General features: G+C 32.8%; 1 protein-coding gene across 3 annotated transcripts in view; it reads right to left on the reverse strand.

Moving 5' to 3' along the window:
• Positions 1-17,987, reverse strand: part of LOC118184145 (protocadherin Fat 4-like) — a 517,728-nt gene that overhangs the window by 155,605 nt on the left and 344,136 nt on the right. For all 3 annotated transcript variants that reach the window (XM_085819903.1, XM_085819902.1, XM_085819904.1), the window contains exons 33-43: positions 15,619-15,838; positions 13,558-13,665; positions 12,202-12,345; positions 11,920-12,060; positions 9,011-9,127; positions 7,722-7,812; positions 6,345-6,472; positions 6,164-6,254; positions 5,063-5,196; positions 4,800-4,922; positions 1,267-1,447 (exon numbers count right to left, since the gene is read on the reverse strand). In XM_085819903.1, the coding sequence (XP_085676029.1) occupies positions 1,267-1,447; positions 4,800-4,922; positions 5,063-5,196; positions 6,164-6,254; positions 6,345-6,472; positions 7,722-7,812; positions 9,011-9,127; positions 11,920-12,060; positions 12,202-12,345; positions 13,558-13,665; positions 15,619-15,838 (1,478 nt within the window). The remainder of the gene's footprint in view (positions 1-1,266; positions 1,448-4,799; positions 4,923-5,062; positions 5,197-6,163; positions 6,255-6,344; positions 6,473-7,721; positions 7,813-9,010; positions 9,128-11,919; positions 12,061-12,201; positions 12,346-13,557; positions 13,666-15,618; positions 15,839-17,987) is intronic.

Genomic DNA, 17,987 nt, shown 5'->3' on the forward strand with positions numbered 1-17,987 from the left:
CGGTCAACTTTATGTTGCCTGTTCAAGAGTTCGTGAAAGAACGGACTAAAATTAAAAATAATGGATGGTCCTCTGCAAAGCGAGCTTAAAAATGATGGAAAGGTCTACACAAAAAATATTGTGTACAAAGAGATCTTTGACATGTGAATTAACATTTCATTATTTAAATCACCTTTATTGATTGAGGTAGCGGTGGGCTCTTAAGAAATGTACCTCCAGTGGTTTCCTTCATTGCACTCTACTTTAAGTAATTAAGCAAGCAGAAGGAGGAAACACCGTGGGGCAGTAAGCAAAGGCGCGTCCTCGCCGCCCGCCCTGGGTAATTCAGTTTAAATTAGCAGACACCTTTGCACAAATCATTTTAATTAAAATTTATAATATCTAGAACAACGGTCATTTCGTATGATCACCGGGCTTTCTAGTTGTAATATAAAATCGCAGGAGAAAAGTTTACTAACTATATTTTACTATAACAGAGTATGGTAAAATTTTACTAACAGTTAAAAAAGGCTGCAAATAAACAAAGCTTTTTCCTCTTAATGGTTAAAAAATCCTTCTCAAAAATACAATATAGTAATCAACGGGAGAATATTATTAATTAAACATCAAAGAATAATAATTTATGTTAGTATTTCAAAGACGTTACGTATGTAAATAATAATTATGCAAAGAGGTACTGAAAATTCGAAAATAATAGGTAGATTGGTTTACATATTCGTAGTATACTCAATTTCCGACCATTCGTGGGCATGTTAACCAGGTTAACATTGGACTCTTTCTTGAATTTTCTTTTTACCTTTGTCAAAAAGAATGAATATCTTGATCCATATTTTCTAGTAAGTGAAATCCTTCATATGATTTAGAAAATCCTTTTATAATAAACTATTTTAAGGTGCATATATTTTACATATTCAGAATATTCTACTACCTGCTACAGGTTTGGTTATTCAAATATGGCAAAGTATACGAGGATTATATGCATAAGTGGAGGAACGTACGTACGTACAAATGTCACAAGAAATTCCATTTTGAATTCATTTTACAATCCATTGTGGAATAAAGAGTCCTTTATTCTGTCCGTATAGACAAACTTCACGCATAAAAATGTAGTCAAAATAGATGTTTCCGTTGAAATCTGATAACCTAAATTTTTCGCGGTTATAATACTTTATACTTTCCTTCGTACAAGGAAGTGGAAAAAAGAAGGATCATCTAAATAAAAACAATGATTTTCAGATGTATAAAAGCTAAATTACGACTGCTTACCATTTCTAGTTCGTGATCCGAAAGCATATTTCATGTTGGTATTATATTCTGCGTCCTCGTCTTTGGCAGTTAATGTCGTAACGACGCTTCCCACTGGTTCATTTTCGGACACGAACTCGTAGTAAATGTCCTTAGAGAATTCGGGAGGACTGTCGTTTATATCCTGGATAACTACTGCCACCTTAGGAAGTTTAAGACATTATTAGCAGCATTAGAAAATGATTTGAATGTTTACACAAACACCACTATTTAAAATTATGATATTTAAATTTAAAGTTTACTCATAGCTTATGTAAATTTAATCACTGACCCTATTTTCAGTTTAACAGAGTTGCTTTTAAATTCAGCCTGATAACTGAGAACAGTGAAGACGAGAAAATAATATATCAGCACGAAGAGGGAACGAGAGAACAAAACTTTTTTTGACTAAATTTTATTTAAAAAATTTAAATAATGAGGAATCTGCATGAATGTATCATGTTTCTCGCATTGTAAAAAAAAACGGTAAATAGAGCCATCTTTTTTTGAATAACGTAGCCCTCCACCTGAACATGGGCACATGAAAGCTCGAATTTGAACTTGTAATTTTTATTATCTATTCCACATTTTCTAAAATTTTAACGAAATTCTAATTAACAAACTCAACAATTTCAAAGCCAACAGTAGCAACACTGTATGGAATAAAATATTTTTATATAAAACCCGCGAGACTGTCTATCGGAAATTGTAATGGTATGCTGCTGTTAAATATTTTGTTATTTTGCTGAATCGAATTTTATGTGGCGTAAATGCCGTAAACACAGAAAAAGCTTAATGACAAAAAGCAAAAACTAAAAAAAAAAAAAAAAAAAAAAAAAAAAAAAAAAAAACACAGAAAAATGTATGCCGATATTTGACGCTACATCGAAAATTTTAAACGTATACTGCTACGCTGCTTTTAAAATTTTTGATATTTTGTGGTTGAATTGTATATGGCTTAAGTGTGAAGAAAATGATGATTAATAATAAAGCTAAAAAGAGAATAAAAATGGGGTTAGTAAATCGGTAGTGGGAATAACAGCAGATTACTAGACTGCGAGCTCAGCCAGAGTGTATAAAACCTTAACAAATCCTTTTAAGGCAACCATTAAAATCTGAAAACTTCAGATTTATTATTATTATTATTATTTATTTACAACTTCTGGCAAAATGGTTAATGAAAACCAGTTTATAACACGGTGTTTATACTACGAAGAGTTTTGTACCGCAGTATCGCACGTCTAGTAAATCCAATAGAGAGAAACTGAGAAGCATAAGACAAATATCTGCTGATTCCGAAATTACTTAATTCATATTTAATTTACGCTGAAGGAGCCAAACCAGTTTGGTGGCAATGTCTTATATTGCTGATTAAAACGTGATTTTGTTGTAGTAGTTAATAACTGAGGAAAGGTAATTTCATATTCAGTATATTATAAACTAATTAATTTAAGTATCGCATAACAAGAAGCAGACTATTTTTTTTTTTAAATATGAAAACCTTAACACTGCATTTTCAATGTAACATAAAATTAAAGTATAATAATACGAATGGAAAATCTTGCAACCACGACCACTTGAACAATTCTTTCTATTTTTGATGTCACACTGTTGGTGCAAATGCAGGTAAACTGGCTCCAAAAACGCGCTTATGCTTTGATGAATTTTCACATTTTTGAAGCAAGCGAGTTATCTGAAGAACGAAAGAGCAGCAGCGTGCAGCAGGTTTGCAGTGCAGGGAAGAGAGCGGGGAAAAGTGTCTTAAGATGAAAGCTCCGTTCAGAATGATTTCATTTCATTTCAGGTTTATTCCTGTTGGTTAATTTTAAACTTCTATTTGCAAATCTGAAATTATTAATGACTGAAGCGTTATGTAAGTGCCTAAATAATTACCGTTATGCAAGAATCATATGACATGAATAAATTTTGAAATAACGTAGTTTAGAGTGATTAATATCATAAGCAGCCACTTCTTTCAGAAGTGAAAGGGGAAATAACCAAATTAAAATGGACAAATAACGTGACTATGGCAGATTACGGTTATCAATTGGATTTACGATATAGATATATAAGATAAAAGATATGAAAAACAAAGTTTTAACTTAAAGCGGCAATAAACTCTTCATTTTAATTTGGCTATTTCCCCTTTCAAAAAGTTCAAAAAACAGTAATTGCTTTTAATAGACTCTAAACTGCGACATTTCGAAATTAATAGCCGCGATCATATGATTTTCACATAAAGCTTGGGACGTAATTGTTTTACAAGCAAAAACTCAAAACAGCCAAAAATAATTTTAGATAGTTATTAATCAGCCAATCAGTCATCGAAGTCCTGAATTAAGATTTCCCTCTGACCGCAGCGCACTTCGCTTCTGCTTTTCGGCCTACCAAGACTGCTGCTGCGTTGCTTTCATCTACTGCAATGATATCGAAGATGTAAATGTTCAGGAAAAGGCGCGATTAGTATGCCAAATTAAGTGTGGCCGCAAATGTGAAATTTAAATGAAAATGAATATTTACATCTGCCAAGTCTGTTTTATTGCGTTAAAATGGCATAATTAATGAAGCTCTTAAACCTTATCACGTAACTCGGAATAGAACTCCTTCTCTCATTTTACTTTAAAATGCTAAACACATTAAAATAAAGCGTGTAAAGATCTTAAGTTTTACTAACGTTTATTTTATTTTAAATCTTTACTATCACTTCTTATTTTCTACTTCCGGCCAGAATTATAAGCGTTAATGTATTTATGAAAAGTTTGTCTGGCGAACGCCAAGTACTTAAGTTGTGGCTTTTTGCCAAGCAAAAGAGAGGAAGCAGTTAGTCGAAGCAGGCCGCTTACCTTAGAAGTTTTACTCAGTTGCTGGTTGCCTTCCAGGCCAGAGGTTTAATCCTCTTGATAACTTTAAACGTATTGTAGTGTTCACAGTTCTCTGTACTACATACGGCTTCCTATTAATATAAGGCCAATCTTCCACGTTTATTATTTCAAAGTCAAATTAGAATTTAGTTTTATTTTTATATTTTTTCGTTTAGACCCCAAGTAGTGGGTCTTTGTATTCCGAAGTACGGAAGTTATTGTAAATAGAGAAAAATAAAGAGTTTTGTATACCCTTCTTGTGTATCCTGTCTACTTCCCACAGTTATTGAACATAGCTTTAGTAAGCTCTCTGTTCCGAGTCAGGTCCTTGCATGTTCCCGAAGAAAGTAAGACGGAACATTGAACCTGATAAGCGCTACAAAATAATCATTTCCAAAAATCCCTGATTTAGCAGTCAACATATCCTTTTAAATGTAAATTCCTTCTTCGAAAATTTATTAAATTTTTATTCGCAAACGGATTATTAACTAAAACGTTTTTCATAACAATGACTATATAGATTTTAATTACCAAAATTTAAAATTTAGTCTACTGTGAGTTAATTTTTGTAAGCGAATGTACGTTCGTTAAACAAAAATTGCATAGAACTGCATAGATATTAAGCGAGTTTGCAAATAAAACTAAGAGTCGTACTGTTGCTGTGCCGGTACGTGGTGGTACACCCATATCCTTGGCACCAACAACCACAACATGTAGAGCAGAGTCTGGCACTCCGTATTCTTCTCGATCTAGTTCTTTAACAACTGTTAACAGCGGCTGGAAAAAGAAAATAGTATTTATTATACTTGCAAAAAATAAATTATACACACTTTACGCTTCTTAATATTCCAGCACAGACTGGTTAAAATGCTTAGAAAATTTAATAATTATAATTTTGTTTATTTTCTTTCCCTTACCCCTCTGTCATCTACAGAAAGGCGGAAGTGATTATCGACGTTGCCTTCTAAGATCAGTAGCTCCATCTGGCGATTAAGACCTTCATCATAATCTACAACTGGCAGTCGAATGCTAGCTCCCAAACTGCTGGAACCTGTAAAGATTTTGTTTTAATGGTTTTGAAAATAAATGGTACGGTACGCCAGGTCCCAATATATGCACTTAAATCATATACTCATGAAATTCGAGGAAACGTATTTATGAAAATAAAATACAAAAACCAAGTTTAAAGAAGTGATTTAAGTTACACTATTCACTCTATTTTGATGCTGCCATCTGTTGGCATTTTATAAAACCATACAAAATGTGTGTAGAATGGCTTTTTGCAAAAATAAAATTTGTGGCTACCTCAAACTATAGATTTGTTGTCTATATTTACTCATATTTAATATTTAATGATGTATTTAATTTCTTTCTCTTACAAGCTTCCAAATAATATAAGACACTTTAACAAAAGAAATCTATTTCTGCTTTATTATTTTTTGCTACTTGTATAAATGCTTCTTATTAATGAATTTTCAAAATGCAAGATATTACATTTACGAATATAATACAATTTTAATTAAAGTACTTACAAAATTTATTTTTACTTATTTTTATTAGTTATTTATTTGGTTATTTGGTTATGTTGTATGATAAAAAAATATTCAAATTACAAAAATGAAATTGAATATAATTATTAGGAATCTTGAAATTATCTAGCACATTTCCTGTATGCTACATTTTCTATTAAAAGTTAACACATATACAATTTTCACTTCATACTAATGAAGAAAATATCATTCGGATAAATCACACATTCGAAAATTCATATAACTGCAAGAAATGTGTTCCTTTAGCGCTGCCATCTACCGGAATCTCGCTAAACTATACCAAAACATTATGATGATATAACTAATGAGTATTTTCGTTATCTCTTCAAAGTTTTCATATCTATTGAAGAAAATTTTTATTATTTCGAAATAAAAAAGTATGTATTCAATTTATTATTAATATTAATTGCTTTGCTTAAAACATTCATATTAAAAAATTCCTTTCACCACATTATAGTATGCACGTACCTTCAGTGACGTTAAGCAAAAATGTTTCATTCATAAATGTTGGTGTCCAATCATTTTCGTCCAAAATCGTCACATGAACGTTCGCAAATCCCTGAGGAAAGAGTGAAAAATATCTAAATAAAATACATCAAATAAAAATAAAGCATTAAATAACTGTCTACAGCAGAATAATATAATTTACCGTGTTATTGGCTGAATCCAAAGCTAGGACTCTTAACATAAATGCTGGTGTTTCTTCTCTGTCTGGAGACAATCGGACTGATAATACACCAGTACTTTCTTCTATTTGAAATTGATTACCAGTGTTGCCTAAGGAATAAAAATAAGAAAAATTGCCTTTTATGAAAGAACTACTTTAAAGTAAATTTTTTTATTTTATTTCATAAATATTCTTTGCTGAACTTTGGATATAATTGCTTGAGGCCCACAATTACATCAAGCAATTTCATACAATTGCTGACATATTAGTTTCCTAATTATGCCACATGATGTTCTGGAAATTTCAATAAAATTTAGTTGACTTAAATTTTCAGTAAACAATATTCCCATCTAGAAACTGTAAGGTTTTAGTTCAAGCTTTCGATTTTATGTTTTCTCGCCTGCTCTAGTTCTCTGATGAGCAGTTTTAAACAAGCTTATCAAAAAAAAAAATAATAATAATAAATAAATGCAAATTATTAACATATTCAAGAAGATGGCTTTGTGAAGATAGACAAGTTGAATTTAGCTAAAATAAGAAACGCCTTTTCGTAATTAATTCTTTTGAGATGATTTTTGGATTCTAACGTCAATTCATAATTAGGTTAGAAGGATGAATTAGCATAATTAGGTTTGCTTAGCGAAGGAACGCCTACAAACTTCAATGCAATAAACTACTACGATTATACATTTTTATTAAACTGTTACTGGCTAGGAGACATTTAACTGTGACAAAATTAGTCGGCAGCCATTCATTCGACTTAAGAATACTTGAATTTAGTAATATTATTGTGGTCTTGGGTTTGGCATTCAAGTTTCAGTGGACAAAAGTCTTCAAATTTTTTCTGTTTTTTAATTCTACATTTACCATATGAAAAAAAATAGATTCATTTCTTCTTTACCGTTTATTTTTAGTTACTGAAAAACATGATGCAAGCGAAAACTTATCGCTTAATGAAGAAAATTAGCTGGTCTGTAAATTAGGTGTACTTAAATTGGAACAATATATAAAGGATTAGAACCCTTCAGAGTAACTCACTAGTTAAGCAGTTCAGAAGTTCTTAAACAGGTAAATTTGTTATTATTTTACCCGCTGAAATTACAGAAGCAACACAATATGTTCCGAGTGTTTAAAATTCACAAATGTTACTGATTATTGTTACTACTGTTACTGATTACAAAAATTACTGATATATCTAATTATCAATTGGTTTAAAATTTATCGGATAATAGTACTTCCTTTGAGTTATTTATTTTTAATATTCATATAGCATTCCTGCAGTAAAAAGCTGCATTCGGAAAATTTTTGTTCGAAATACATTTTTTTTGGTGTCATATAAAGTAAGAAATGCTTACTTACCATCTACAATAAAATATCTTAATTTGTTGATATCCAATTCATCCTTATCCAGAGCAGTTAGATGTACAACAACATGACCAGGTGGAGCATTCTAAAATAATAATGTACATTATTTCCAAGGCCACATAGATAATTATTCCTCATATCTGTTATATGATAGCCGAAATGTATTTAAAGGAAACCTTTGGAAATGCCTTTTAGATAATCAAGCTGCAGTTCATACAATTTCAACGTCGGAAAGGTAACATAAAATTTCTATGCATACAAGTGATTAAAATACATTATGTTAAAATTATCTGAATAATTTATTGTGATAATAAGCACTCGGATATCATAATATCCTAAATATTAATTTATTGTTTTTATTATTAATATAATTATAAATTTATTTATTCACACTAATTAAAAGCCAGCAGGTAAACATAAAATTGCTCTATCAAGTAATTACAATATTTAGCACTTACGTATTAGCGCAACCACCTTGGTACAGTTTGGCGATTTTTAACAGAAAAAAAGGTGATTCCTTGAATTTTTGGATTGAAACTTATAGTGGATGTGGTTACCAGAAGAGTTGCTATGCGCAAAGTTGCCATCTGAAAATTTGGCGACTTCTACTAAGGTGGCTGCAATAAACACGTAAGTATCCAATATTTTACGTTTAAAATTATCTAAATAACTTACTGTTATCATGAGCATTCGGATTTCATAATATTCCAGCTATTAATTTATTGATTCTTAACTACTAAATTATAAATCAAAAAATACACATTGATAATAATAATAATAATAATAATAATAATAATAATAACTAGCATTTTATTGCAAAGCAAATCTACTCACTCAAGTTTTATTTTTTGTGTTTTAGTTAAAAAATATTTAATTATCAAAATCAAATTACACTAATGTACAAAAATTGCGTTTATAAGAATCAAGAACAAAGCAGATACGGTGTTACTTTTTTTCCAAAGATAAGATTTATAAGAAGAAATGTCCAACAAGAAGGTGCTGAAATTTAAAGAAAAAAAAAAAAAAAAAAAAGGTGAAGAAAGTTTCACTTAAGAAGCTAAGTACCAGCACGCAAAGAAGTCGGTATTTCAGATCATCCAAAAATTAATAAAGCACACATTAATTATTCATTAATGTTATTAGAATGTAACCAGCAAAGGAAAAATGATAAGCACCTCAGATGTTAACCATGTAGCAAAAATTACCATATAAATCTAGGGGGGGAATTAAGCATTTATTAATTTTATCTCAAATTATCTATGCAAATACATGACACATCTTACCTCTTTGACTTCTACAACAAAGTCTCTCTTTTCAAATACAGGGCTGTTGTCGTTGACATCTTCCACAAAAATATTTAACCTTGTGTTCCCAGAACATCTTTGATTGCTGGCCGTCACCTAAGTTAATTTTCAGAACATCAGTAGTTAATTAAAATTAATAGCTCATATAGATCTTGCCATAAGACATTTAAAATCAAAGCAATAAAAGTTAAGTAGTTTATGAAAAAAGACAGAAAATTATTCCTCAACATTGTAATCAAAACGCGAAAGAATTATTTCTCATTAATTACATAAAACCGATGATTGCTTCACACATCCTCAAAAGTTAACGTTAAATTTGGCCAAATTATTAACGACCTTGTTAAATTCATTAGGAAACTTACAAGAAACTGCATGGATGGATCTCCACGCGTCCATAGAACACCTACTTAACTATCACGACGGAGTAATATTTAGTTTAATGGAGTAATGTAGTAAAAAAATTTCTTTGTTCTCAGATACTTACATTGACTAGTCAATATGTTCAAGTTCTTTGTTCAGGCATCTGTCAGATTTCAAAAGTTAATGGACGTGTCGCTGATATGTGAAATTATCAAATGGTTTAAAATTTAGTAACATCTGTGATGTTCCTAATGCTCTAATGTTCCTTGATGTTCCTAATGTCCCCTGATATCTAAAATAAGGAGATATCACCGTTTTGACCACTGTAGCAGTAAGACAGTCAGTCAAAAAGCTTTAATTAAGTTTGTCATATGTACTCGTACATGCAAAGGCCGCACCCATAGTCGACTGCTGAATGACTGCTGAATTAAGACTGCTGCATTAAGACTGCTGAATGCCAGTACTATTTGAATACGAGTACGAATACCCTTGAATTTGAATAAGCATTTTTTTATCTTTAGGCAGACAACCCTCCCATGCTTTGTTACATTTTAATGCCAAAATAATAAATTTGATACATAAATTCTGAAAAACTTAATGTGAATTGCAGATCTTATTTTAATTATTCACAATTTTAGTTGATTTTAGTATCAATTTAAAAGCAATTGTTTAAAAGCAATCGGAAACTTATTATATGCAAGACTTTTTAAAAAGCCCATTCCCTCCCCCCCTTTTGGGGGGGCGAGGTGTTTTTATCAATAGTATTAATTGTAGAGTCATTAGGTTAATTGGAAGCAGAAAAGATGAAAAATATGCTACCGCCTTCGGCGGGACTCGAACCACGGATCTCTGGAAAACCGGCCCAGCGTGCTACCGTTACACCACGAAGGCACGCTAGGGAATTGGGAGAAATACCTTATATACTCCCCTTTTTAAAGGACGACTAGGGTTTTAGGGGATCTAGTCGCCAAATTCTGGGTGCAGAGAATCATTATCCACAACCCTTTTAGTTCGGGCGCCACTTGTACAGTCATTAGGTTAATTGGAAGCAGAAAAGATGAAAAATATGCAACCGCCTTCGCCGGGAATCGAACCACGGATCTCTGGAATACCGGCCCAGCGTGCTACCGTTACACCACGAAGGCACGCTAGGGAAGTCGAAGAAATACCTTATATCATAGCTAAATTTTGGACGATGAATATTCAACAATGGATGCAAAAGGCGATTCTATTTATATAAAAACATTATTAACTAATTACCTTCGAAGTAAACCATCAGTCGGAGCACACACTTGTTCTAATGCTCCTAAAAAATTCCTGGAAACTTCTTTGCAGTGCTTCGTTCACTATCACACAAATAGCCGTCGCGTCATTTTGTGCCTGAAAACGTTAACCCGGTAGCACCACGAAAACGCCCAGGTCAAAGATTAAAAATTCTGGCCAAAAGAGTGACCGTGACATGACGTGGATTTGTTTCTGAACTTAGATAACACCAAACGGTCGAAAAAATTATATACAGTAATCCCCCCCCTTATCAAGAACTCACTTAAGGCGAACGCTTGGTTAAATGAATAAAATTTCGGTCCCGGTAACCATGTATATGATCTTATAGGAAGTTTTATTGATTAGCACGAATTACGAACTATTTTTAGTCCGTTGCGTCTCTAAATTTTATCGTTTAAAACGAACTTTCAAAGTTTTACATTTTTTCACCTCTCAGCTATGGCTAAGTTCAGAAAAGCTCCGTCCCGTTTAACCGAATACCTCGCAGAATACACTGTATTCTTTAAAACTGAACCACCATGAGTAATATTGCTCTAAAATTGCAATCACTGGTCAGTAATGAGCAACAATCCAATTAGCAATGAGCTTTAATCAATAAATGCAAACCTGCGTTTAGAATACCAAGAGGACACTAAATTTCGCCCAGCACCCAGCAAATGTTACACCTTTTAGAAACTGTAGAACGTTTTGCTGCAACATCCGAACTGACAGCTAGCTCTACGGAAGCTTTGAATATAAACTGGTTCTGAAGCTACCAGGTATTTTCGTTCCCGTTTCCGACAACGCAATATACCGGAATTCAGAATTTTTCACCAAAAAATTATCTGTCAGTGTATTTTTTTTTTTCAAGTTACGGTGGAGTAATTAATGTAGTACTGTAGGAATTTATATGAGGGCATACATGATATATTGTAGTCCTTATGAAACTATGTACTACTGTAAATGGTTAATGTGTAGAAAAAACATTATTCTGGTCTCTTGAGATTCTTGTTAACGAGGTTTACCGTAATTTCATTTATAGCTGTACAGTACAGACTTCTCTGTCGAGAATGATATCACTTCAGACTTCTTTTGAATAGAGTATTCTAGCGCTAACAGCCAAAGCAATTATCGTAAGTTTCAAACACGTGAATTTGCTAAATTTTTTAAACAGGCATACACATACATACTCACACACGAGAAGGCTCATAAGGCACACAAACGCATGACAACGTTTCCAAATAGCACTGTACACAAATACTTACAGTCAATGTGTACATTCCTTGCAACGTCTGAGGCATATTATCCCTGTCGAGAGGTCTTTTGATCTTAGCAGACACATTAAAAGCCAAAGTATCGATCAGGAAGTTATCGTTGGAATTATCTTCGGTGATTTGATAAGACAGCTGAAAAATATAACAATTCCTTTAATACATATTTGGCATAGAAATTTCATACTGCGTGAGTCATCAAAAATGGAAGTTTTACTGATTACCAATTACAGCCTACAAAAAATAAAGAATTATAAATACAAAGCGAGTTTTTACCCGGTCAAAAATATGAGCGTCTTCCACTTGTAGGTAAGGAAGGACGACGGAATCGGGAGGTGCGTTTTCTCGGATGGCAGTGAAATATTCTGAGAACGGGAATTTGGGGCATCGGATACTGGCGTCACTCAGCTGCACAACAACCTGTAAGAAAAATGGAAGTGAAGCAAAGAAAATACTAATTTAAATAAAACAAAACACATAGAAAATTCACTAATCATTAAAAATCTTGTTGTCAATTTAGTCCCCAACGTATGAAAGTACTTGTATTCTACAATACAAAATTTCCTTCTTGAGAACTTTGTTACTTTATTATTTAAACTAAGATCAACTGATTTTGAAACTGAATATGTGACTCAATAACCATAACTACAAAATCTAATGTATGGCCCGTAAATGCGACTCGTGTCTAAAACTGGTCATCTTGCTTTGTAATGAGACAAAACCGAAATCCATTACAAAAACGATTTTCCTTTAGGATTTCATTTCACACGATGCCTGCTTAACAACTTCAACGTTTCTTCCAAGATATACTCATCGATTTGAAAAATTTCATCTGGCGTCTGCAACGGCCCACACTAGTCGGGGTTAAACGCGGTCTGGATCTTTACCCCAGAGAGAGTGGCTTCTTGTTTTTCAATCTCCCAAAAATGCAGCGAAAATGAAAAGAGGCAACTGATGGCTTAACTGGTCACAGTCTTCCCACAGCAGGGTTGCATCAGGATCACACAAAGAAAAGTTCACTTAAAATAGGAGTACTCTTCTCTCCCCCTTTCAATCCCTACAGTACCAGTCAAGCCTGTACGGATCACCGTATGAATGCTGATGGCTTGATAGTTAATATGAAGAGATTATACAGCCCGAGTGAGATTTAAAAAATAGTACCCCTATAGTACCAGTCGAGCCCGTACGGCCGTATGAATGGCGATTCTAGTCTTGTGAATGCACCTAAGCCCCCCATGCTGTAAACTTCCAGTATATGGACGTTACGGGCAGCCAATTCGAGAAGGGGAGCGGGCCCGGTTACTCACATATGCAGGACATCCATTCATGCACTATCACCCCTTCACCACATCAAAAAGGAACTCAATGAGGGAAACAGGAAATACACTTTTTACAAGCCTGGGTAGGTGGTTTTCTACATAGGTCCTAGACAGGGAAAGAAACATTTCTAATGCCAGTTTCGGATGCAAAATGTTTATCTTTGGAAGGAGGATATATTTGAATTTTGTAGGACGATGGACAAGTTATACTTTAAAATAAAATATTGTATTGAAATATAACTTATGTTGTAAATAGAACGCTTCAGTGCGTTTTATAAATTAACAATAAAAAGTAAAGTAAAATCCAACTTACTCCAGCTTCGGTCCCTCGCGATGGATCATTCCGATTGGATGCCGCGACGAGGAAGTGATAAAGCGTTTGCTGGTCTGCAGAAAGTCGAGTAGTTGTAGTGATACGACCCTGAAAAAATTTATTATCGTTTATTATTTCCTGAATTTTAACATCTAATCACCAAAGAAATAAACATTATTTCTTCCGTTACTTAAAATTTGAAAATTATTAAAATTGGAAAAGAATGATTGTACTAAAGTAGTAGTTGTTATAGTTATTTGTCAGCTATGTAGAACTTCAAAATAATAACCGTATTATTAATTTGTCAGAATTCAAACAATTTATTTATATTAATCACAATCTCTGAAATTGTTACAGACTGAACACAGATTTTGCAAAACTTTTCGCAGATCTCGAATGAAATATTATATACGGATATCTATAAAAGACTACATTAGTAAATATCTATTGGGTAATAATAATCGTAATGCCTTTAAAGAAAAATATACAAAATTTAAATCTTTATACAAGTCCTACAGAAAAATCACTGAGATAACATTTACCTTATCGAATTCATTTTTAAAAAAGAGCAAATCATACTATCAAAATTACTACAAATATTTGAGTATTTGGAATAATTTTGAGAGACCGCGTACAAATATTACTAAAATAACTAAGCGTGTAAATTTTCCGAAGTAAATTTCTGAGAGGTGTCTTTCTAAGTCAAAAATAGCTAGATGAAAATGACATACATTTCAACTTCCTGTTCATAGAAATTTTGATTTGGAATTTTTTGCTTATTATAATTCATTTTTTTGTACTACCTCTGGAAAGATGTAACTTCTGGAGGGGACAGTGTATCCTTTCCCCCCGGGATATAAAAGTAATTGTAATTATATAGCTTTCAGAATTTTTCCCAATTCTGCATATTATAGAAACAGTTCAATGTTGCAAATTATAAAAAGCGTTTCTCTCTTTACGACTTTAAATAGGGTAAAAAGAGAACATTTTTCGAACTTACGTGGAACTAACTTTTTTCGTAGCAGCCTTTTGTAAAATATTTTTAAATTTTTACTTAAAGGCGTTATTTTTAATAATTTTTTTAAATACTATAAAATCCTAGTAGTTTGAAATTTAATCACTGCAATAAGTTTATAGTTTGAAACCCTACCTTATCTGATTAATTTCTTTCATCAGATTCACAGGTCATGGTAATTATTCAAGAGATGTTTAATTCTGCAATATTTTCAAAACATCCCGTTCATTTACATTTAGTTTGATAAATTTTCTTTCTATTTAAAGTTAGTTATCATTTTCAAAGCTCAGGAATGATATATATTAATGTTATGAATAATGAAAGGTATTTTATGTGCATTTCGTATAAAATAATAATTATGAACTTAAGAAAACCCTACTCCGCTTATTCTAGTATCTATTTATTTTGAATACTTTTCTTTAATGGTTTTGTTTATTAATTATTTATTTATTTAATTTTAGTATTACTCCTTGAACCATTAAGTTATAAAAATGAAGAGAAAGAACGATTATGTAAACAGTGTAATAATGATTTTTCTTGCCTGCAGTGATGCAATAAGTTTTTCAGACACTCTAAAATTACAGATTCACTTTTATAGTTTGAAGAGGAGATAGCATACTTATAAAATGGCCAAATTAGATTACGAAAATTGTTATTTCCAAGTACCTTTAGCAGTTACTTAATTTTTCTTTCATTTGTATATTTGTCCTCATGCACAGAAGGATAGAAAAACTATACATGTTATGATAGTGTTTGCAATGAACATTTAAACATTCACAGTTACTAACTGAAAATGCAGTACGAATTTCAATAGTTCAAACTTTGATTAAATAATTAGTATTTAATATCTTTCAAGCTAAATTAAATAATATTAATAAATGATTAAAATTTGATTGATTATTGAGTAAGCATTTAAAACTCTAATTACTATAATATTAATAAATGATTAAAATTTGATTGATTATTCAGAACATTCATTAAAACTCTAATCACTGGCAAACGAAAAGATATTTAAGTGCTTAACAGAATTATTTGTAAAAATATACCGTCTCTCTGTCAATGTTGAACCCTCGAATAAGAGTATCTTCAGGACCAGTTATATTATAAAAGACTGGACTTCCGTTAGGCACAGTAGCTCGTACATCTAGTACAGTACTGCCAGCTTCAAGGACCCCGTCCGCGTTTACGGAATACTGAACAGACGTGAAAACAGGTGTAGGATCATCGATGGTATCCTTGTACACTTCTACCTGAAGGTCCACCGTGCTAGAAAAACAAAACACAATTAGGTTATATCAATAGAAAATAATGCACACTAAATACAGCCACACTAGTAATAATGCACACTAGTAATAATGCCACACTAGTAATAATGCACAACAGGTAATAAAGCCAAACAAAGTAACATTTAAGAATTCATTTCAGTTTAGAATTAGCGGAAAAGGGCGATATGCCTCCACAAAGTTTTATGACAAAGTGCCGCCGACACGACAGGATATAGTCATGAATCAATGCTTCTGGAATAAAAGACGTCTTCAGTGGGGGTGGGGTCTTGTTATAAAAGCATTATTTCAGAGTTTGTGTTCTTAGGATCATGTTTAATGTCACTAGAAAAAGTTTCCCGTGAATCACTGCGTTCACGTAAAGCGGTTAATCCACCTAATATCGTCATGGGTTAAAGACAGAGAAGGATGGGGCTACTGGGAATTCGAAAAAAAAAAAAAAAACTAGAGGCGCCGAGGCTTATGGTGCTGTTATGTAACCTGACGTTGATCGTTTAAAACATTAATCATAGTAGTACAATTCATGCAGCAAAAGTCAATAAACGCATAGAAGGGAAAAGATTTAATATAACTCTAAAGAAACAAAAATATAGACTAATGATAAAAGTATTGGACTCAGCATCAACTTTTTGCAAATTAATTGTTCGATCTAATTTTAAAACCCATTGCATAAAAGCAAGAAATTTTCATGTCTCACGTCACTTTTATGCAAGTAGGCAACTGTTAGCGAAGATTAAGAATTTCACCCGAGTGTTCCATCAGGCTTGATGACGGTTTCTTTCTTCATGATATCGAAATTCATAACGGTGCCGTCGGAACATTTGTGCCTTTATGTCACGGCCTCCTTGTTTCTTCGCAAGCAACTGTCAGCTTGAAAAAGATGCCCTGTATCTTTATGATATGACACCCTTGCACCTTGGCGAACTATGGATAACTTGAAAAAAGTTACCGGTACCATTTTTTAAGTTGGCCTTGCCGGTTAGACCAACCACATTCATCTCTGGTAAACGATCAAGTCATGAAAGCAATGTCCTCAGTTTCTTCTTAAAACAACTGGTCAACAATCATCATCTTCAAAGACAGGACAGGACAGGAAAAAGTGCAGGGGGCCCACGACATCATCATAGACAAAAACGGTATTGCCCCACTGCACTAACCTTTTCAGGCATTTGTTTAGACAAAAGATTACATTTCAAGTCATTACATTACGCAGTTGACATAATAAATTACATTAAAGTAACACGTTATTTACATAGGAAGAACAATTATACAGATAAACTGGGGTACAGGTAATCAAGGTACAGATATATTGGTATACAGGAATCAATATGGAGATAATGTTACAATTAATTAGGTGTTGCAGTTTGACATTTGTTGGTGTACTTGGAGGAATGCCTTAGCATTTGGGAAGATGGATGTGATGTGAGTTATAATGCTATGTTATTTTTGTGTTGGTGGTATCGTTGTGTGATTGTGCACAGATTTTGCAGAGTTTACTTTGCACAGAGTTCATTGTGTATAGAGTTCAATGTGCACAGAATTGTGCGCAGCAGCATGGAGAGCACTTTGTATAATGAGCATCAGATAATAGTGTAAAGTTCAAAGTACTGCGCTTTGGCAATTTTAAGGCACCAATAGTTACATCATCACTCACATAAATAGTGATGACTTAGGATAGGAGCCTCCCTGTTGAATATCATATTTGAATCATATGAGTACCTTAGATTGTTTCCATGAAACGTTAAATGGTGAAACTGCAGATTACTTGTCGTTCTTCAGTGGAGGTGAGCAAAAACAGTCAAGATTTCTTTGGACAGCTGTGTGGCGGCACTTCGATTGCTAGGTATTCATCATTACGTCCGTTTTGTTATTTATGAGTGGCATAGTTCTCTACCTTGTTGTTGTAGCTTGTCTATGATAGTTTAATGTTTTTGTAGGTGTGTTGATGGTTGATTAGAAATCTTTTAAATTCCATTCCCACTTGAGTAGGGTGTTTGACGTGTAGGTTGGCGGTTAGTGGGCAATGAAAGATATAATGGTCAGGGTCGCCTCTTTACCCACATACGCATAAATCAGTTGAAGTAAAATTTCTTTCCAAGAAATATGTAGGGAAAGGGCCATGACCTGAGATA

Source organism: Stegodyphus dumicola, chromosome 7 (genome assembly GCF_044657685.1).
Source record: "Stegodyphus dumicola isolate Sdum_Otavi_A_Nest chromosome 7, ASM4465768v1".
Classification (NCBI taxonomy): domain Eukaryota; kingdom Metazoa; phylum Arthropoda; class Arachnida; order Araneae; family Eresidae; genus Stegodyphus; species Stegodyphus dumicola.